Source organism: Apus apus, chromosome 2 (assembly GCF_020740795.1).
Source record: "Apus apus isolate bApuApu2 chromosome 2, bApuApu2.pri.cur, whole genome shotgun sequence".
In the NCBI taxonomy this organism is placed as follows: Eukaryota; Metazoa; Chordata; class Aves; order Apodiformes; family Apodidae; genus Apus; species Apus apus.
In genome coordinates this window covers 42,355,121-42,378,136 of record NC_067283.1, presented here as the reverse complement: position 1 = coordinate 42,378,136, position 23,016 = coordinate 42,355,121, and the positions used below count along the sequence as shown (strand labels likewise).

The following is a 23,016-nucleotide window of genomic DNA, read 5'->3' as shown; positions in this document are numbered from 1 at the left end:
AGTTTCAGCAAATTGCTGCTTTTTTAGCCAATTTTTTTAAAGACCAGAGATCAAAATTGTTTTTTATATTATGAATGAAAGTACAGTTCTTGCATGAAATTACAGGCTGTCATGGATTCTTTTAAATAAAGTTGCAGGACTTCCATTTGGAAAAAAAACCCCAATTGTATTTTCACTTCAATTTTTTTCCAGTGGGAAGCAGTGAAATCTCAAGGATTCTTTATGTTTTCTGTGGGTCACACATATATTTGTCACTTTTGTCTGATCTCAGACTCCTGAAGTTGGTAACTTTGCTATCCTGTGCACAGTGCCAGTGATTGACTTGGATGTTGCAAATATATTACGTTTTCCCCAGAAAAAGGAATGTTCATTAAATGTTCATTATCAGTGTGCAACTTCTAATTAAAATAAAAGCAATTTTGTTTCTCGGATGCTCCCTACACTGTTGGCAGATGTTAAAAATAAGAACATGTGACCTGAGAGGATCTCTTTGGGGTCAGGGAGTTGGTATTTCCATTTTGTAGCTGCCATCTGCCATTTCTCAGGTACTCATCAAAGTGAATTCTAATTCTTCCTAACTGGAAATGTTACAGCATGAATCATTCCTGCAGTTACTTGCTTAGGGCATTGAGAAGTCATTATTAAATACTAACATAAATTCCTAAGGTTTGGTTGCATAAAAATTCTGGATTCTTGTTTCTGAACTGTTGTCTGCTTTGCTTATTATTATTTTTTTAGCATATCCTGCTTAGTACTGCTGTGTATGGCAAGTGCTTGGCACACAGCAAGTGTCCCCTCAGGACTCTGGAAACATCTCTGAAAGTAGAACCTCTCTCTTAGCACAGACCTTGCATCCCCTGACAGTCATTGTTGGGGCTGCTCTCCAGGCTTCTGTCTCTCCTCCCAATCTTGCCTTTCAGAATTGGAAGTTCAGGTGTGGGGTGAAGAATAGGACCCATTTGTTGTACTGTTGCCCTTCAGTGCTAGCAGTGTGCTCAATGAGTCTATTGAGGGGCCTTTGAGCCTGGACACAAGTGCTTTTGTTTTCCTTGGGTCCTGCTCTGTAAAGGTCACTTTTGTGTTTTCACAGTCAGAGGGTTCCTGTGTGCAGGGAGCAGTTACAGATGGTCTGAAGGAGAACACCCGATTTGATCCCTGTCCACAGGCCTGGTCCATAAACTGAAAAATGGGAACATGTAGTATAGGGGCAATTGCATGAGTCGTACCATAATGAAGCCTACTTTCGTATTTTGGATGGATGGCTTTGCCAAAGCATCAAGTGAATTTATATGCTGGATTGTAAGAAACCTGCATCTGCTTTATTTGGCAACAGGCCTGGGAAATCAGTTTACTAAGAAACAATGTGTTTTCCCTTAAAGCTGGAGTGGTTTTACTTCAGCCATGGACATACATAAAGTGGTGATTAATGAAACAAAAGTGTCTTTGAAGATTATGTATGCCAAGGGACTCAAGTAGCTGCAGAGTGTGTGACAGGTTTGTGTTTTAATACTTTGATACATGATATGGTGCCACAGTAATCCATTAAATATGGTGGTGTGGTGTCTTGACACTGAAGTTCACTTGTTTTCTTTTGCTTGAAACACTGAAAGAAAATACTGAGGTCTTCTGAAAGAAGAACCATGACTAGATCATACAGGATGAGAAATTTAAAATCCATTTCTGATTAAAGCTGGCAATTATAATTTAATTTTTTATGGAGCAGAGCTTGTCTTTGGTCAAAGCCGGCCTTTTGCATTCACTTGAATAGATTGTGGTGTTAGTACGGAGTAAACTGAATAGGATTTAGGTCTGGCATTCAAACACAAGCTACTCTTTCCCAACCACCACCTTCTGTTTCTGCCTTTTCCTTGTGAGCAGTAAATCCTTCTGGGCATTTTATTTTACTCTCCCAAATGTTGTCAGACTGTGCCAAGTACAAGGCTCTGGTTTCTTTTTGTAGTGCAAGAATTTAGCAGTGAAAGTTTCTATATGTTTATGGAAACACACAAGCAGCTTTTAAAAATACTTGGTAGTGCAAATGTTTATTTTTCTCTACGTTATTTGAGCTCAAATTAATTTATGTTTCCTGCTGGAAAAATTAATATTGATAATAAAAATGAAATGCGAGTTGGAACTCCTTAGGCTTCTGTAATAAAGTATTTAATTCAGGATGAAATGTGAAAATTATGGGCTTGAGTCTACCGCTGCTGAAGCCAGTGGCTAAATGCCCAGTTACCTTCAATTTGAGCAGGATCAAGTTGTTCCTTTTGCAAAAGGATATTTTGAACAGTCAATAATCCTTAATCTCTGATTTAAAGTACATTCATTTGGTAAAGTTTTAGTACTGTTTCAAGCCTAGAGCATTTTGGCTGAAATTGCATTTGATGTACTTTCTAGAAGACTCTTTTCTGAGTGTGTTTAGGAGTCAGTTTCTGTATTCTGAAATAGAAAAAAAAATACATTAATTGCAGCCACATCTCTATGTTGTTTGCCTATAATGTTTGAAAATACAAAAGGTATATGTGACAAGATGCTGTTTGTATGAAGTAGGCTCATTCCCTTTGTGCAACCAGATGTGTTTGAGACATATGTAGAAGGCTTAAAATTATTGGAAAATAATGTTTTGAGCATTTGAGGTGTGATTTTTTTTAAAATTATTTTTTTTTAAAGCAATGTGAATTATCACCGTATCGTAAAGATATTGTATGTGTTTCTTAGCTTGGATGCTGAGCTCTGAGAAGGTGTTAAAAGCATGCTATTTAACTTGGGTACTGTGACATAAGAAGTGAAAAAATCTGTCTGGATGTTCACCCATTTAAAATATAGTAAATTGGTTATAGGATCTTTTTAAAAATGTGCTAAAAAGAAAAACAATGTTATGGAAATTTAGATTTTAATAATCTACTTAGTTTTCCTCAAGGTTTTTGCTGCAACCATCAGGAAACAAATTTATTTTTCAGTAAAGAGTTTGGCATTCTAGTAAGAATTCCCAAAGTCAGACAATTATAAGTAGAAGATTAAGTATCACAGGATATGCATTAAAATAATGAGGGATGGGAATGGTGTATATATCCAATAGCAGCTTGCAGAACCTGAAGATATTTACCTTAGAAAATGTGTAGGTTTGGGGCTTGATTAAGCTGCTGATTGTGAGAAAGTAGTAAGTAATTGCAAGGTGTATTATTTCCTGAAATATGATGGGGGGGTAAATCCTGAACACTTTGCTGGAGTGTTCAGGCAAATCATTGTTGAAGGCTTTTTTCCCACCCTTCCTTCTGACTTTTCTGATTTGCCTTTCTGTTTCATAGACTGTGCCTGAGTTGTGTTGGGACTAGGCTATTGCCCATTTTCCAGAGAATGTCTTCTTTTTCAGGCTCCACAAGGAGTCCTGTGGAGACCTTAAAACTAAGTGTAGAGAGGCATAGACCTGCTTCAAATAGTGAACTGTTGTTAGACCCGTCACCCAGTCCCCTTAAGACCTGATTGTAAAAGTAATGTGAAGTTCTGCTTTTGCTTTTCACAGAATCTTTGGAAGAGATAATTGTGAAGTTGTGCAAGTATGTGTATTGCTTCTCTCTGCAAACTTGTCTTAACTAGGGCTGATGGAATTACCAACACAAAACTTTTGCACAGCTCTAGTTCTAGCAGAGATCTGAGGGGTGAAACAGAGGAAAACAAACACAAAAAAACCAAAACCTAATCTGCTACAAAGGTTTTTTTCAGATCCTGTTCTTTTTTTCCATGGAAACAAGCCACCTTTCATATACATGGGGATGGCAAGGATGAGATTTTTTTTCCATTAAGGCAGCTGTTTATGCATCAAATAACTAACTCTTGGTCCAAAAATAGCCCCTGTTCTGTCTACCCAAAGATATGGTGCCATCCAATTTCTAGTTAATACCTGGTGGGTGAAGTCTTTCAAAGTTGACCTGCTGGTTTCTGTTTTCAGAAGGAAAGCTTTAAGACTTCTTCAAATCTGCCATTTCTGTACGGTGCCTCTGCTATGGTGTGCTGGGAAACATGATGAGAACTGACATTTCTGATGTCTGGAATTTCCTGTCTTTGCCTGTTGAAGATGGAACACTGTTTACCTGATAGTTCTGTGTCTGTTCTGCAAGAACACTTATGCCCTCCTGTAATGAAGTACTGACAATGACCCTGTTCAGTGGAATTTAGTGTATTACCCCTTTAAATTAAAAATAGAAGTAATTTCAGAAATGCAGGGACTGGAGGTCTCTTTTTTTAAAATCAGTGCTATGGGAATCCTGAAGTTCCAGCTCATGTTAGAATTCTGTCTTGTTTGTCATCTCTCTTATGATAAGCAAAAGTGAACTGAGTAGCATCTCTGAGCCATCAGTAAATAAAAGCTCATAGGATTGACACGGTTTCTTTAAATCAATGGACCTTGAATTCCCCCACCTTTCCAGGCAGCATTTTTGTTCTTTTATATCCTTCTGTGCATGAGGAACTCTAATTATGATAAGCATGATGAATGTGTCAGACTGCAGTCTGGCAGTGTTCTGGAAGTTTAGTTGTTTGTTTAAACCTGTGAAAAAGCTACCTTTCTTCTGTACTTCGCAACTGGACCAAAAGCTACAACAGAAGATGAAGTCGTTTTGAGCACAAAACTTTTTCCTTGGTGCATCTTTACCCTTCCACCACCCTCCCTGTAGATAAAGACAATCCTTCAAGGCAGTGCTGCCTCGTTTCATAGATCTTAGGTTTTCTAGGGCAGGATCAGTGGACAGATGCTGTTTGTAACCCAGATCATTTGGATATGGTAGTTATCGCCTCTCATTTCAGCACTATACTGTTTCAAATGTCTGTTCCCTTGATATCTCCAAATGTCTCACTTTCGCCTTTATCCTCACCTTGATTAAAACTGGAGTCCTGATCTTGTCATATGAAATCAATACATGAAATAGATACGTGGCTGTTGGTATTGGCCACTGTCTTATAAGCATCTTGGATGTGCTTTTAGAAGTAACGTACAGGAGGAAGCAGCAATGTGCTTTTGGAGCACATCAGAAGAGCACATCTTGTGGATAAAGGTGAGGGAGAGGAAAGAGAGGTGGATAAGTGAATAAACAAGACAGTCTGCACAGCAAACTACTGTAACTTGTGACTGAGGGCACTTAGTAGAATAAGGGCAGAAAGGAGAGAAGGACAGGTATGTGATATTGACAGCAATTTCAAAAGGTTTTATCTTCATGGAGTATGGGTCGAAACATTTCGCAAAAAAGACTCAGTGGAGGACTGGCGGGTGGGAATGAGCAGAGTAAAGATATGGGAAATGAAGCTGGAAATTAATACATGAATAAGGGGAAGCAGGAGGGATGACATGTGGAGGGAAACATTTTCAGCTAAGAAAAATGCCTATTATCTTGTACTTTATTTCTGTTTATCCAGCTGTATCATGCTGTAGGCCAGAATTGTATTTTTCTATGTGTTTGGAAGGTGCCTTGCATGATTTTGTATGCTACAGAAAACAGTGGATACAATACAGTAGGGTATTATTACCTGCATAATAACAATCTAGGTTTGAAGTAGCATGTCAGGTTTTTGTGTCTGTAAAGATCCTTTCACCCAAATCTAGGAATTTTGTGAGAAGTCTGTGTGAATTTTTTCTTAATCTTGTCCAGGCCTTGCTCTAATAGTGATTTATTTATTTTACAGTTGATATTTGCAAACAGGATATGCTCCAGAAGAAGAATAATGCTGTTTTGGTGGATGGGGTCATCCTAAATGGTCCAATAATGGACTCAAAGGCAGGAGAGAAGTTTGTGGAAGAGGCTTGTAAGATTATAATGGAAGAAGTCATCCAGAAAGCTGGTGATGTAACAGAAAAGGTAAAGCCATAGTATGTTGTTGAGAATTTGCAACAGAGATAATGAGCAGTAAAGCAATTTTTTCCTAAGCTGTGTTTTATTGCACTTTAAGTATCCTCAAAATTGCTTCTAGTCTGTGCCTGGCTCTGAAATAAAAAGGCAGCCTTCCAAATTAAGAAAGATCACATTATAAAACCTTTCAATAACGAAATTAGCATACATATTTGGCAGAAAATAATGAGTTTTTTCATCTCAGAGTACAATGGTCACTTTCTTTGAGATGACAGATGGGTGTTTTTCTTGTTTGGAGTAGGGGGAATTATTTTTTTTCTCCTCAGAGGCACTAGTATTGGAGAAGGAGGAACAGCACATGTGGTACCACTGTGAAAAGCCAACATTATGATATTGCTATGGGTTTTGCAGAACCCCTGCTTAAGAGTGTTGCTTTACAGACTTCCAGTATTCTCCACTCTAATTTTTATGGCCAAACAATGCCTTAGACACAATAAAAAAAAAAAGATCCCAGGAGACTAGTTTACCAGAGATATTGTTCGGTGTCTTGCTGCACGGGTATGGGCAGTGTTGTGAAACTAGTGCAGAACATGGTGCTTAACTTGTACCTTTATAAGCTCTTCCTCTTTGCTAACCTGTTTGATACTGGTGTCTCCCTCCTCCCCATCATTAGGTTTGTGAATGGCAAGCTCCTGAAACACTGAAACAGATTATTGACCTGGAAATGAGGGACACTGGAGAATCTCATCAGAAACTCTTGCAGCTCTGCCGGGATGTTATACAGTACAGCGTCAAAACCAGTAGGCATGAGATTTCTAGTGAAGTTATTTTGTATGTTAAACCAGGAAGACAGGACAATACTTACAAAGTTCTGTCATCTTTCAGGAGACCAGGGGTGTGAATATTTTTTCTCTGTCTGGATATACAAATATGCAAACATTTGGCTGTGTTTCCCTTGTTTGCGTGAGTGCTGGTCACCATGGTTTTGACTAAAATGTGTCATCGTGGCAAACTATTCCAAAGCTAATTCCTGTAATGCCATTGACTTTAGTGATAGATTCTGTCATTTTGAAGTCTTGTGAAAGTCACCTAGACAGATATGATATAACAGTCTAGCAAAACAGGCAGGAGAAGGACCTTTGTGTGTGATGTCCTGCTGTCTGAATGGCGATGACTGGAGTTGTCATTACTGCCCTTGTCCAAATGAGAATACATTCTTAGTGATGATTATCCTACATTTACTATTGCTCTTTTTGAGCAATACTCTTGCAGAGAGATAATTTGAAGTAATTCCCGTTCCAGATGCTGTGAGAAGAGAGCCTGCAGTGTTTCAGAGACAGTACACCACATCTCTGCAGGATAAGCTCTCTACAGCTAACCTTTCTGCAGCATGTGTACTATAATTCAATCTTACAGAAAAGAGATGAACAACATCTGTTCAGGAAACAGCAGTGTGGATCAGTAGCTCAGGATTTCAGATGAGGCATATCTTAGGCTGTGTTTTGCAAAGCAAGAAGGGTATTTGATATAGTTAGTTGTGCGTTTCCGGAGCATGTTCCCTGCTATGGTCACTATTGCTACCACAAAATAATTTTGAGAATTAAAATAAAACTGTGAAATATTTTGGAAAGTCAACCCATGTCTTTGAAAAGCATAGAAAAGTAGCACTACTGATTTACAGGGGTAATGTACTAATAATATGCAGATATAATTACTGAGTTCCTGAAAGGTGTTCTGTTTAATCTTACTTTTGCAAATTGTCTTCAGATTTTCTGTTGTTACAGTATGTCATGTTAGAAAGGATATTGTATAGAAAAAGTGCTTTAAAAATAGTCTTTAATCTATGTATAAACATTTATTGAAGCCCCAGATATAAATTGAGCCATACAGTTGACCTGGATTTGCATGAAAAAGTACTACGTTGTGGATTAACATTCGGGTGGTGATTCCCACTGCTGAACAGACTCTTTTTTATAGTCAGTAATAGTTTAGAATTTTCTCATAACTCAGTGTTTCAAGACAGGTAAGCAAATTTTCTGAACCTGTCATTTTAAGTCTGATGCAAGTTTTTCCGAGCTGTTATACTGGCTCTATCCATCAATACTGAGAATTTAGGAGCACAGGCACAGCTGCCTGGGACTGGCAGGTTCCTGCGTTCTGCTGCTTAGCGAAATTTGGCTGAGCATCCACCGTGGCCTCTCAAGACCACTGTTAAAACCCACTGTGTATACTCAGTTGTCAATCCCTTATTTTGGTTTGTAAAACTTGTGAATAGCCTACATTTGTTCTGTGCACTACTTGCATCTCAAACCTTGTCTTGGGACCTGGAAGTGCCTATTATGTTTACTTTCAAAGGATTGTCTAACCTAAGAAGAGAACAGCAAGTCCAGAAAATACTGAGTGAAAGACAGAGTGAAACGTGGTTTGCAGTGATCATCGTTCAGCTGAGAGGACCTGTTATATATTCTCCTTTCATGTATATCTGTCATGCTTGCTTTTCATCTGTATTTCAGGTCATCCAAGATTTTTCAATCAGCTGTATGCTGGAATAGATTATTACTCATTAGCCGCTCGTTTCATTACAGAAGCACTGAACCCAAGTGTGTAAGTGTAGTCCTTTGGCTCTTTAGCATGTGTTTTGGAATAACAATGTGTTTTTTTTGTTTTTTTTTTTTTTTTAATCCCCTTCACTCCTTCCCAAATCCCCAACTGGCCCCCTTCTGATTTTTGTTTTCTCTGTTAGAGGGGAGGCAGGAATTGGTCAGGAATTTGGAAGAGAAAATAGACTGGACAGGCTGAATAGTTCACCAGAAATTTGGCTGATGAGGCCTTTTTTCTGGTTTCTGAGGTGGGGCTTAAGAGAAGAGATCTTTGTTTTTCAACACTTTGAAAGCTAGTTGTGGGTGGTTGTTTGTTGTGTTTTTTTTTTTTTTGGTTGGTTGAGTTTGGGTTTTTTTTGTTGGTTTTGTTTTGTTTGCATTTCTTTTTTACTAGGGCATAAAAAGGAATGAATCAGACTTAGTTGTTCATGTGCTTTGAAGCATTCTGTACGGAGCTGAATTACAATGATTACCTGTCCACTCTTTACTTGCAAATGTAAAGCCTAAACACAAAGTAATTGTTGGTTGCAATAGATAAGTATAGCTGAAATTTAAAGGTGTGACCCATATGGAAAAGAAACTGATGTATTACTTCAGCAATGGAAGTGTCAATGTGACACTGTCAAGATCTAAGCAATTGCTCTACTGTGTCAGATTCAAAGTGGTTTTAGTTCAGGCTTTTAATGCAAATGGTGGTCAGCTTCTGATAGATTAGAGAAAGGTGCAAGAAACCAGATAAAAGTTTTAGCAATATTTTGTAGCATGAGTCCTGTAGTCTTAATACCACTACAGATGCTTATTTTTGTTGTTGTTGTTCAGATACACATACGAAGTATCCCCTGTGTTTCTCTTGGTGGAAGAAGCAGTCATCAAGAAAATGATTGAGTTCATAGGCTGGGAAGAAGGTGATGGCATATTTAATCCAGGTAGGAACAGTTCTGATTTTAAGATGAGTCATTATAAATCAACTAATACAATAATTCTGTGAACACTTGATTCATATAGAGTATTTGAAAATACATGCGAGAATCCAGTGATGTGGGCACACACACACAACTATTTCATTCAGGCTTATTTGGTGAATCTGATCAGCAGATGTGTTAAAACAATTCTGCATTAAATATAATTGTATGGAAATTAATCGTTTGCAAACTGATGCTTTTCCTGACCTTATTAACAACAATACCAACAGCCTCATGGGGCTGAATCAAATTGATTGGCATACAAGGACCTGTTTTATGAGCTAGACACGAACCACTGGTGCCTGAGACCACTGATATGTGTATCCTGCCTCTCAACTGTGGGAGCCAGAGTTTATCTTAGTGGGAGTGTCATCAGTTTAACTGCTTTGACTTTTGATAATCTTTTGAAATGTTATGATAAGGCCAACCAAACAAATATTTCTAAAATCATAGAATCATAGAATCATAGAATCCTAGGGGTTGGAAGGGACCTCAAAAGATCACCTAGTCCAACCCCCCTGCCAGAGCAGGGTCATCTAGAGCACATCACACAGGAACGCATCCAGGTGGGTTTTGAATGTCTCCAGAGAAGGAGACTCCACAGCCCCTCTGGGCAGCCTGTTCCAGTGCTCTGTCACTCTCACAGTAAAAACAGTTTTTCGAATATTCACCTTGAACCTCCTATGCTCCAATTTGATCCCATTACCCCTTGTCCTATCACTGGTCAACACTGAGAAAAGCCTAACTCCATCTCCCTGACACTCACCCCTTACATATTTGTAAACATTGATGAGGTCACCCCTCAGCCTCCTTTTCTCCATGCTAAAGAGACCCAGCTCCCTCAGCCTTTCCTCAAAAGGGAGATGATCCACTCCCTTAATCATCTTTGTAGCTCTGCACTGGACTCTTTCAAGCAGTTCCCTGTCCTTCTTGAACTGAGGGGCCCAGAACTGGACACAATACTCCAGATGCGGCCTCACCAATGCACAATAGAGGGGGAGGAGAACCTCTCTTGACCGACTAACCACACCCTTCCTAATACACCCCAGGATGCCATTGGCCTTCTTAGCCACAAGGGCACATTGCTGGCTCATGGTCATCCTCCTGTCTACCAGGACCCCCAGATCCCTTTCACCTACACTGCTCTCCAGCAGGTCGGCCCCCAACCTGTACTGGTACATGGGGTTTCTCTTCCCCAAATGCAAAACTCTACACTTGCCCTTGTTGAACTTCATCAGATTTCTCCCCGCCCGACTCTCCAGCCTGTCCAAGTCCCTCTGAATGGCACCACAGCCCTCCAGTGTGTCAGCCACTCCTCCCAGCTTTGTGTCATCAGCAAACTTGCTGAGAGTACATTCTATACCCTCATCCAGGTCGTTGATGAAGATGTTGAACAACACCGGTCCCAGTACCGACCCCTGAGGGACTCCACTGGTCACAGGCCTCCAACCAGATTCCGCCCCATTGACTACAACTCTCTGCCTCCTAAAGCTTCTTGATAAGCCACAGTTTTCAAATGTTCTGTAAAGCAGCATTTCAGCCCACTGTATGGAAGTAATGAAGCATAGTAATATCAGTCCACAGATTATTCAGATAACGAATTATTAGGCTAGATGTTCACATAAACAATTATTAGGATAGGTTTGAAACTTTTCTATCTAATTTGGGAGTGAGAAGAGAAAGGGAATGCTTAAATGGATGCAAGACTCACTTCCAAAACCAAAACAAAGTCAATAATTCTAGTCTATATGTGGCTAGTAGAAAGATAAATAAACTGAAATCCTCTAAATAAATAAAAAAAAAAATGGTATGGATTTTTTTCACATCAGTTTTTGTGTGTTTTCAGTAGAATCTTTGCTTTTATGGCAGAATTGCTTAGTTAAGACTTAGTCAGATACTGTCAAAAGATAAATGAATTATACCTTTTTTGTGCTAGTTTTATGTAAGGCTTTTCTAAGCTCTAAGTGAATAAAACCTGTTCAGATCTTGCCTTGCAGATGTTCCAGTTTCACTCAAAGTTGGGTTTTTTTCCTTCTTTTCTCCCCTCCTGGTCTTTTTCTCCCCATAATACCTAAACCCCAGTTGCCCAAGAGATCTCCCAGGCTCTGTATGGTGCAGCCCCAGTGGAGCTTGGTGTGGGCTGAGCTAGCACTGCTTCAGTGGCAAAGGGAAGGGACCGTTGCAGGGTGTTCTCTGTTGAGAAGGGCTCTGTTTGGGCACATTTCTTACTCTTCAGGAAGTATTCTCAGAGTGTTCAAACCAATTCTGTTTCTCTGCATCCTTCAAAGTCCAAAGTTCCTTTTATGTCTGCAGACTTTTGAGGAGTAAATAAGCTATGATGCATGCATCTACAGGTTATTCCTGCATTATAAGGTTTTTTTTCCTCCTATAGATCAAGCACTCAGACACAGGACAGGTGCTAGGACTGTGGCTAATGTGATATTTGTATGTCTTCTTCTGCAGGTGGCTCTGTTTCTAATATGTATGCTATGAACTTAGCAAGATACAGATTTTGTCCTGAGATAAAGGAAAAAGGGCTCTCAGGTTTGCCAAGACTTGTCCTGTTCACTTCGGAAGAGGTAAAAACAAAACAAGAAAAGCTTTTTAAGCTTTTTTTTTTTCCAATGGCTGCAAAATTATATCATTTGCATATCTAATGGGACACTGGTACAATACATTTGTCATCAGTGTATGATGCGGAATAATGTAGCTAAGTGGAGAAGTCCAATGGTAATTTTCCGTGCAGAAGCTTCCTTGCTTGCAGAACACAAAACCAGGTGTTCCTGCTCTTGGAAACTGCTGATCTAAGAATAAGCAGGGCAAACCTGTAGCAGCATCTATGTGTGATGTTGTGAAGGTCTGAAGCATTTGATTTCCCACAGCATAAAATCCAGCAGGAGTCATAAGTAGGTTTTCGATGTAATCATTTTTTTTTCCCTGCAGGTTTAATTTGTACTAAGCTGAGCACTTGTTGACCTCTGCAGCTCCCCTCTGCCCTATGTCTGAACACAGACTAGCTGTGGTAGAGACCAAACCCTACCCTAAAGCATTTTGGAAAAACTTGCTGGATCTTTAGACAGTTCTTCTTTAAGATATTGGGGTGTGCATATACATGTATCCTTACTTTTGATCCACCTCTACTGAGTCCAAGTTTCATTACCTTTTGGAAGTTTGTTTAGTTAAAAGGTGTCGTATTATTGAGAATATACTTAATAAATGGCTCACACTGAAGATAAGTATGTAAGTGCTCGTGTCACACACTCTTCTTTTTTTTTTTTTTTTTTTTAATAATTTGGTTTTATGTCCTCAAGGACATAGACCTGTTTTTCACTGGTCAGGCAAATTATTATAAAAAATTATCTTGGGGAAGTGAACCTGTTTTTTTCTTTGAAGTGAGTCAGGCAAATGATATTGGCATGGACAAGCAATGAGGCTATAATGAGCTGTGAGTATTGATTAGGAGTCAAAACGTGTGGCTGCTGAAATCACTGGTGTCATTTTAGGGATTCAATACTGTGTTCATATGAAATTATTTTTGTGTTGAGTTGCTGAGTCCCCAAATTGTAGTCTGGCACTTGGCATCCTGAAAGAGTTGCCTTGGTGTGGAGCAGGGGAGTGCATGGAGTTGTCAGTAAGTTAATTTTATGTGATCTGGGGCTATGTATTTTTTGTATGTTCTTGGGTAACTTGAAGGTGTATGCTTCATGCATGGCCTACCCAATGTCCTCACAGGTTCTGTTTGACCTTCAGGAAGAAAAAAGGCTCTTTGTTCCTGCAAGTGGAATGATTAACAACTTAAAGTTATGGTGATACACAATAAACACAGTTTGGGCTGCTACTCCATAGCTCTCTTGCTGGACCATTACTGTGGTTTCTCTCAAGACAGCAATAGAGAAATTGTTGTATCCCACTTTCTTGGGGCAGGATTTGTGGCTCTGTAGGAGCTGAATACAGTTGTAGGTACAGATGTCAGCCCATCTTTTTATCACTTTTTGCTATTTGAGTCCCATCTGAACTTTATTCTGACCCAGGTATATATTGGATTCATCTGAAAGGTAGAAATGTGCTAAAACTGAGGGTAGAAGAGGATGTGTAAAGAGTTGAAATGTGCATGCTGATATGAGCAGTTCTTTAGATGCAATGAAACTAAATTCCTCCCCAGTGCAACTTGATCATGAATGTAATAAAATGAAAGAACACAACATTAATTCACCATGTTTTCCCCTGTTGAAATTACAACAGACAAAAATGAGTAATAAAACAATCTCGTAATAATGTAATTGCTTTATGCAATCATGTTTCTAGGAAACTTTTCAAAATCAAGAAAATACAGATTTATCTTCTGTTTTAATGAGCACAGGGGGAAAATACCTTGTCTTTCCGTATGTTATTAGAAAACAAAAACTATATCTAGCTATAGGCAAAATAGTACAGCAGCACATCGTAAATGCACTGTTTCAATTTGATCTTGTGCTCAAACGCATTAATTTCTTACTGCAAATTGCTATAGATTTAATAATTTGTCTAAACAAGCAAAAATGCACAAAACATGGCAAGTGTAATCTGCACCCACAGTATTTAAAATTATTATTTAAAATTGCATCAATTATCTAGGTACAAATAATACCTTTTATGTGGATATTTCTTTCTTTTTTTTTTGGAAAGGGAACTATGAACAAGTGGATTAGTTGACACAGTCATGACTGGAGCTGCTAAATATTCTCTGGTGTATTTTTTTGTGTATGATGCAGTGTAATTTAGCATAATGGCTTCTAGTAATGATAGTGGGAGTAAAACGAGAAATTATTATATGTTTTTAATCAATATAACTGAAGGACTACTTTTTTTTTTTTTTCCCCATTAAATAAAGGATATATAAGTCTTGTCCCTTTTTTGTCCTGCTGAAGATCTCATGAAATTTTCCAAGGGACAGACAAGTACTTGTGGAAGCGAGAAATAATGTGTCTTGCAGCCTGTTTTGTTTTGATATTCCCTTTGTTCTTTTTCCCTCTGCTTCTTGATAAAATATCTCAGGTGCTCAAGCCTCTTTTATCTTTCTCCCAGTCTCCCATACCATTTTTAGGAGAAAATACATGATTTACTGATTGCCTGTTTATTAGTATACTGAATTTGTGGGTCTATTGCTTTATCTATTTGGAGCAGTCTGATAATTCCTGGTGATTCATACCTTTCATTTGAATCTAATGGATAGAAATCAGTGATGCAGTCCATTTGCATTTTAAGTGTTTAATCAGTTGAAACCTTCTCCAAACTTCTACTGAACAACAGGCAGCCATGCTATAATCATTATTATCATTACTTATGCAATTTGATGTAATGTAAGACTAATTATGAACATATGTATGTTATTACTCTTGTAACAGTCTAAATGAATGAGCCCTAAAGGCTTTGTGGATGTGTCATGTCACAAAATTAAGCTTTCTTAAAACTATGCGATAGCGTCAGGTAGTGTCTTTATATGCCTTTATTTAAAAAGTGGGTTATGGTGGGGGAAACCTTTTTGTCAAAAAGGAAAAGAGCCCTTTGAGATGATCCATCTAATCAAAATAAGCGTGACAGGCTTTAATACCTTTATTATATTCATACCCACATACTAAAATGTTGTACATTTTTCATAATTATGTTCCACAGTAACTGCATTTGTGTGAACTCTTTGGAAGAAAATGGAATTAATTAACCACCTGGCTTCACCTTCTGTATGAGAAGTAACAATTCTAGGCATCTTCACAGTTGCTGGAATACGTGTTATTTTAACTCTTCAGTAATAATGTGAAAAAAGAGCTGCTGCTTTTTTTTTTTTTAAAAATTTAAGAAGAGCAGTGGTAATCTAAGGCTTGGATGATCTCAATTCGGAGATGCCTGCAGTCCTGTGAGATGCTGCATGCTCTCAAAACTGACTCCATTGCAATGAGTGGGTAGGCATTTGGCATGCTGTAGGGTATTCAGAGCAGTTTTGACATCTAAAAGTGTCTTCAGATTAGAAAGGCTACTGTATCTTGAATACCTGGACTAATCTTGAAGATGGATTAAGTAGAGATCAGCATATTTTTGTTATGGAGTAAGACAAAATGTTCTGCTAGGGTAACAGTACCCACAGTAAGGCAGTTCCTAACTTATAGAGGTGGATGTTGGAAATATGGTAAGAAATAAGACCTTCAATATTTGTTTAACAGAAAAAAAAACCTTGTAAAATGTAGAAAGAGGAGTGTGGGGTTCAGTATTCTCCTTACCTGAGCCATTGTACCACATTCTGATTGAAAAAAGACCTATTTCTAAGACCCTTTGAGCAGGTGAAGGGGTGTCTTCTTTTATGCTCCCTTCACAGGCTTCATACTTTAATGCTATTTCTTTGTTGCAAAGTGAGGAATAGGCTGTGTGTATCTGTAATCATTCAAAGGTGCTTCTGTGATATGAGACCTAGCTAAAATACTTTGCTAAAATAGTAGCTTCATTTTCTGGACAATGCAGACTTGTCCAGAATGAAACAATTTCCAAAAATCCATCTTTATTTAAAGACTTCTGAAGATGTGCTTAAGTCTTGTCTAAAATCTGCTCGCTTTCAAAATGGCTTCTAGGATCCACATTCACGTGAATTACCTTCGTGTTTAAACACCAAGATTTTCAGGTCCTTTTGCAGAGACAGGGCTTTGAAAGCTGTGGAAGTCCCAGTTGTACCACATCTAAAGGCTTTGGTAAATCCTGGAACTTTAGCCCCTTGATCCTGTGAACAGCATTGCTGGATCAGGCTGAGATGCAGTTTAGCACAGTATCCTGTCTCTGGCAGTGGCAAACAGCTGATGTTTAGTGAAAGCATATAGAAAAATTACAAGGATAAAGTGGTAGAGTCTTTAGATATAAGATATATCCTAATTAAGGGTCCAGTTTCCAAGAAGTGGTGCTTTTGGACTTTCAGACCTATCTGTTGCTTCTAGGCAGCTGAGTTTAATAGCCTCTGTGCCTTTCTTCACATGCATTTCCTAACCCTTTCAATCATTGATGCTTTTGACTCCGTTCTATTAAAATATTTTGAAACAATAATTCTTACCTGATGACACTTCAAAATTTCTATTTTTCATCTTAATGCATAACCAGCTTTTAAAAAAATGTACGGAAGAGAGCTTTTTGTTTTGTAAGCCCATGTTTTAAATGTGGCGCACATCTTTTTTTGTCTTATTTTTCCCAGTCTTCAGTGTGTGTCATTAATTGTTAAAAAAAGATGGTCTTGGTGCTGTGTAGCTTTATCAGTTCGGTTTTTGTGTTAGGATATGCTGTTGTCATGACTGTTAGCTGCTGTTAAATTAATATCAGTGTCACTGTTCCCTATGTTAAGGAATGTGTTTCTTTCATCTTAATTGTATATTCACTTTTTTTTCATGCCTCTTTAATTTACAGTGTCATTACTCTATGAAGAAGGCAGCCTCCTTCTTGGGTATTGGTACAGAGAATGTTTACTTCATCAAAACAGATGAAAGGTAAGCAAGTAAAAGCTATGCCTGAGGTCTCTGAGACTTCTTAAAACGCAGTAGTGCTGCACATAGCCAAAATATTTGAATGTGACTGAAAAAGTTTTAAATCTGTGTCCCTTAGAGGTAAGATGATACCTGAGGAACTGGAGAAACAAGTCCAACGTGCCAGGAAAGAGGTGAGAAGGGGAGGGAGAGCATGAGGGAGAGAGAAGTGAATGCAGACTGTGTGCTTGTCTCTGAGTGAAAGAAAGGAAAACCAAGAGTGAGTGAAATCTTACAAATGGAGCAGTTAATGTACCCATGTCTTCATACAGGTGCAATCTGTTTGCCACAAACCTGTAGGCCAAGCCAAAACTTCTAGGTGCTCTGCTCTAATGAGGAAGAAAAATTCCACAGGGTGTTTACTGCTAATGGAAGTCTTGAGTACAATGCTGCTCTGAAGTATTTAGCACATTTCTTTGAGGATTTCTTTTGCCCTTGATCCTTTTTCTAAATGGATGCAGTATTTGTTTTTTCTAAACAGTAAATGAAAACTGTAGGTTTTTCAGCTAATTACAGCAGATATTTCTCTATCCTCTGCAGTGAGCAAGAGCTTAACATGTGGCTTAGTCTCTTAAAGTATCGTACAAATGTTGAATTTGGTCCTTTCTAGTACTGTAGCAAGAGTGCAGAGATTCCGTCTTGTGCCTCTTTTCCCCCAGGGACTTTGCCAAGTAAGAAAGTCAAAGGCCAGCATTTGGAAATGTACTCTGTGTGTATAGGCAACATTATCACACATTCACACAATCTGTAAGACAGTACTTACTATAGTCACCATAATTTATTTTAGAGAGCTCGGAAGACTGAATGTGAATCCACAGATGCACAGAGCATCTTCTTTTGGCTTGATTAGCTCACCTTATTTCTCACTTCAGTTTGTGCATAGAGCAGTAGTACGCAGAGCTCAGCCCTTAGTCCATGATCTATGAATACCAAGCAATTAGTTCAATATCCATGGTGCCAACGATGCCTGCCATGGAATCCTAACTTGGGAAACTCTACCCTTTTGGCTGATAGAGAAGCCAAGGCACTGCTGTCCTGGCATGTACTGGCATGGCTGCAGGAACTTTCATTAAGACCTGATTTAGATACATCTTCTGCCAAACAAACATCTCCGCTGAGTTTCATGCTCGATAGCATAACTATTCATACATGGTAACCCTAACTACCTAGCAAACTCTCTCGCTTGCCTCTTTCTGTACTTTGCGTTAGCCATGGAAGACATCTGTACTTTATCCATTTAAGAAAAAAAGGACTGAAGTAAAACAAAGCAAGAAGAAGCAAGCTGACAGGAGAATGAGATTTTTGCTCTTAAAAAACACAGAATTTTTTTTTGTTTATGTAACGATAAATGTAGTAGTTATCTTAAAAAAATCATCTGACATTTATGATTTTAGAAGTTAACCTCAGCATGATGCTCTAATTCAAAAACAAATGTTCTATGTTTAAATGCTCTGCTTACAGGAGAAACACTATTTCACTTGCATTTTGATGGATATTACAGGTATAGGCAGTTTTTCATTTCATCAGAGCTTCAGTAAGTGTGTCTGTCCTTGATAAAATACTATGTTACAACTCTTACAGAAGGGCACTACAGTAAATTACAGTAAATATTCTAATGACTCTAGACAATAGACAATGTATTTACTAGCGGTAGGAGTACAAAATGATCACTGACTATGAGTAGCTGGAGTCCTAGGCCTCTTTTTAGGGGATTTAGTCATGAAGATTTATTCTTCTAGACAATATAGCTAAATAAAAATTTAATTCCCTTATTTATGGGGAAAAAAAGTAATGGTAACAATCTTTGTAATTTGTAGAGATCTTAGACTGGTCCCCATATTCAGTCATGTTACCAGCTGGCTGCTGGGGGAGCTTTGACACAGCTGTGGGAGAAAATTGATGAGAATACTAACAGAAACTGTTAAGTACAACAAATACATCTTTGCCTCAGTTGCAAGTGTGTACTGTACTTGAGCTTCAGGTTGTTTTGTAAGTTTGATGGACTATTGTGAGTTTACTAGGAATGAATGACCAAAAAGTTAATTGTGAATGTATGGGATTAATGTACATGAATTAAAATATTGTTTTGACTGTTTGAGCAATTTGTCAAGAAATTTTAAAATACAAATAAATAATATTTATGCACCATTCTAACAGTCCTCTTCACTATTCTAGAAGTATGAATCAAACTGTCTGTCTCTGTAATAGATGTTTAAAAGGGGCAGCACTTAAAAATATTTAAAAGACTCATGTGTAGAGTTTGGTTTTCCAGCTGATGTCTGATTTCAGTGAAGCTACATTGAGTTACATCAGCAGGAACACTTACATCATCCGAGAGATTTAATTTGCTGCAAATGAACTCCAGGGATCCCAGATTGTAGAATTTAATAACAACTTCAGTGCCACTTCAGTAACTGCATTGTCATGCTTTGGGCTAGATGCTGAAACATGCAAAGGAGTTCCTTCAGCATGTATTTACCAGCAAATGAGACTGCACAGTCATTGTGAGAGCTCAATTTTGTGGAGTAATTACAGATTCCACTAATTCTTTTCATTGTTTTGGTTTCTACTCCTAAGTAGGCACAGGCACATATATCTGTCAGGATATGTGACCTGGTCTGCTAGTGTAGTTGCCTCTCATATTATTAGTTGAATGGAAAAGCAACAAGGAAGGCCACTGCAACCAAAGCGGAGGGCCTGTGCTGGCTGCCTGAGGCTGCAACCAGACAATAGTAGTCCCACCTTATCCACCTACCTACCCTTAAAACTGGCTGAGATTTCCAGTGGTCTCTCCTTGCATTCAGTTACCATCTACAGTGCTTCCTTTCTTTGTCCCTCCAGAGACAGGAGAAAGGTAACAGTGTTTTGCTGTAGACCAGGCACTGGGTTCAGGTGGCGATGGCTGTCCCACTTATTGTATGAGCCGTGCCAGTGCTGCCGAAGGCAAATCATGTTCCCTAACTAAAGGTTCCTCTTCACCAGGCAGAGAATAGGGACAATGCAAGTGGAAACCCTAAAGGGATGAGCCCTTTCCTTGCATGGGTAGGCTGCTGGCTGAGCTGGTAGCTTGATTTCATTCAGCAGAACAGCAGCAAATGTGGTAGTAAAATGTGGAAGACTGAGAAATTAAAATCTGCGTGTAAAAAGAGATGTCAAAAATCTGGTATGTTTTCATCTTGACAAAACTAGCATCTGTCAAAACAGTCTGAAGCTGCTGAAGTCTGCCCTGGGATGGCGTTAACTGGAAATTTAAATTTATTTATTTATTTTTTTTATTGAGGAGTCGGTGCTTTTAAAAGCAGTACTTTCTGCTGGGAGACTAAAATGTAGACTATTGCATCTTTGTCACTTATTCCTAGACCTTTTTATACTTTAGCTTTGCAGATATACTGGAAGAAATGAGCAGTGCAAATGACTTTTTGTTTTGTTTTGAATCTTATTGTAGGGGTCAACACCATTTCTTGTCTGTGCTACAGCAGGCACAACAGTGCTGGGAGCATTTGATCCTCTGGATAAAATTGCTGATGTCTGTGAAAAGCATGCCCTCTGGCTTCACATTGATGTGAGTTTGTATACTGTGTAGTTTTGTTTAGTATTGCTTTTTTATAATTGCTTTTTTCTTTGACTGTTGATATTTCTGTGTAGTTGGATTTTAGCTGGGCTTTAATAACTTTTTTTTTATAGAGAACAGCAATACATTCTGATTTGTCTCTGTTCCATGTCTTGAAAAACAGCAAATAATGTGGTTGTGACAAACAGTCAAAGCTATTTTGTTGTCAGCTTATATTTCAAAATTATTTTAAAATCAGTTTCTTCTTCCTCCTTGATACCTCCTAAAAAATCTTCAAGTGTTATTATATAAAAATATAACTTCAGGTTTTTTCCACATGCTGTTGGAGATTGGACACATTAGAATTGTGGTATATGGTTCACACAAGTTAAAATAAAGGTACATTTCTGACTCAACCAGTCATAAATGTATCTTTTCATATTTACAGGTTTGAGTCTCTTGTAGATCTCCTTACAATTTTGTAAATGGTTCAGAAATTATTCTTGTCTCATATCATTATAATTGTAGGCTTGGATATTAAAATCCATTCATGAACCTTTTTGAGATAATCATTGAGTCTTTTTTTTTTTTTTTAATCTGAAAGAGTTAGCTGTAAATGTGTTTTTCTAAAAGTAGGTCTCTTCATCTTGTCTAAAATTGTATTCTCATTATATTGCAATGCCACAAATCCAGGATGCCTAGACTAAAAGCCATGGAGCAATGAGAATCTGTAGCAACATATATGGAGATTTTTAGACCCACTTTAAATTTTACAAGTGTTTGTTTAATGTTGAATATTTAAGGAAAAATCATGTAGACTGAGATGAGTGTTCAAATAAATGTCTAACAGACATTGATAAAATTGTTGTATCTGAGAGTCAGAAGAACTTAGCCCTAGTATTTAAAGTGTATTTAAAGCAAAGCTTCCTTGTGACTGTGTGCTGGTGAGAATGATCCAGATGGTTTTCAGCAGAAGTGCAGCATTCACATTAGGCACTGGACTCTTGCATATAGTTGGTGGAAAGATTTGTTTTCAGTCTGTGTTGGATCTTAGGTGAATTACAGCATTAGGGCATGGCTGGAACTATCTCCAATGGCTGTAGGAGGACAATGAGTAGTCTCCTCAGCTACTCCTGGTGGGTGAATAGCTAGAGTTAGGTGGGATGTATAGTGTTTTGCAAAGAATTAATTTTCTTCTTCCAACTTTGCCTCATGTTAAGCTAAGGTAAAAAAGTCAGTGAATGTCTTAATTTTCTGTTGGAACAGTGACTGTAGCTGTCACATATTAATTGATTCCTGGTAGAAGGATAAATGTAGAGTAATAAATATGGTTTATGGTCTAGAAGAGCAATTGTTCTGTTAAGATATGATTCATGTTATGAACCTCTCAGTGGTTCTTTGGAGTTCTGTCAGTATTTTTTTCCATCTTTCACGCTCTAGAAAGAGTTGAGTGCATGGTTGTTTCTTTAATTTGTTTTGTTTTGTTTAAAGTTTCTAGCTGTATTTATATTGGAACAGGGTATGGAGAAGAGACTGAAAGCTTGTCATGTAAGTGACACCGGGCATATATACAAATGTACTATGGTAAATGGAGCAATTTGTCACTTAGAGCACCATTTAGAAACAGCTTTACTAGAACAATATGTGAAGAAGTACAGGCATTTGACATTCAGAAATAGTGTATAAGGAACAGTGAGGAGTTGTATTTTTTCTTTGTTTTTTAAGCAAGCCTACCTTCTTCTAGCCTTATAAGCAAGAATATTATACTTGAAAGCTCTGAGGATCTACATTCCTCTGAACGGCCTGGCTTCCTATTGAATGATTTACATGTTATGCAGTCTGATTTATAGCAAGTGAATACTGCTTTTTGGGCCTGCTGTACCTTTGGAGGAAGAAAGTTACAGTACAATTAAACCAAATATTTAAAAACTAGGAAAGTTCTGTCTAATTTAGGACTTTTTGCGTATCATTGATAATAATCAGGATTATCTACTGCAGATGGTCTCAAGAGATGTTTATAAGAATATCTTACGTGAATGTCAGTGGTATTATTTCCAGATTTATACTGATGTATCTAATTTCAGAATATTTTCTGATCCCACAAATTGATATGTTTGCCTTAGGGAATCTCTTTTCATTAAATATGAAGTGATAAAGCTCATGATTCTTAGGAAGGGCAAAAGGGAGAATGTCAACATAAAATCAATGGGTTTCAGGAAGATAAATTTCAGCCAAGTCAGAAATAGTAGATAAGCTTTCACGTGGAGACAAACCTGAAGAGGAAAATGGGGTTAAGGAAAAGGTTGTTTTAAGATGGTAATACCAAAAAGCCCAAACTGTCTCAGCAGTCAAGCCATTCAACAGCCTGTGTGTAGAGACTATAACCAGGCTTATTTTATGTACGTGACAGGATTTTTACGTGCATTCCAGTAGCTTGTTGTATTCTATCATGCATCTGTGATGCCTTTCTTAATGACTTGTTTTGCATCATCAATATGCACTCGATCTCCAGCACTTAGGTATGTCGTGTTATGA

At 38.1% G+C, this 23,016-nt stretch overlaps 1 protein-coding gene across 2 annotated transcripts in view; it reads left to right on the top strand.

Moving 5' to 3' along the window:
• GADL1 (glutamate decarboxylase like 1) overlaps positions 1–23,016 on the top strand; it is an 84,482-nt gene that overhangs the window by 5,466 nt on the left and 56,000 nt on the right. For both annotated transcript variants that reach the window (XM_051612904.1, XM_051612905.1), the window contains 8 exons: positions 5,677–5,849; positions 6,514–6,640; positions 8,354–8,444; positions 9,260–9,366; positions 11,866–11,981; positions 16,816–16,895; positions 17,011–17,065; positions 20,377–20,493. In XM_051612904.1, the coding sequence (XP_051468864.1) occupies positions 5,677–5,849; positions 6,514–6,640; positions 8,354–8,444; positions 9,260–9,366; positions 11,866–11,981; positions 16,816–16,895; positions 17,011–17,065; positions 20,377–20,493 (866 nt within the window). The remainder of the gene's footprint in view (positions 1–5,676; positions 5,850–6,513; positions 6,641–8,353; positions 8,445–9,259; positions 9,367–11,865; positions 11,982–16,815; positions 16,896–17,010; positions 17,066–20,376; positions 20,494–23,016) is intronic.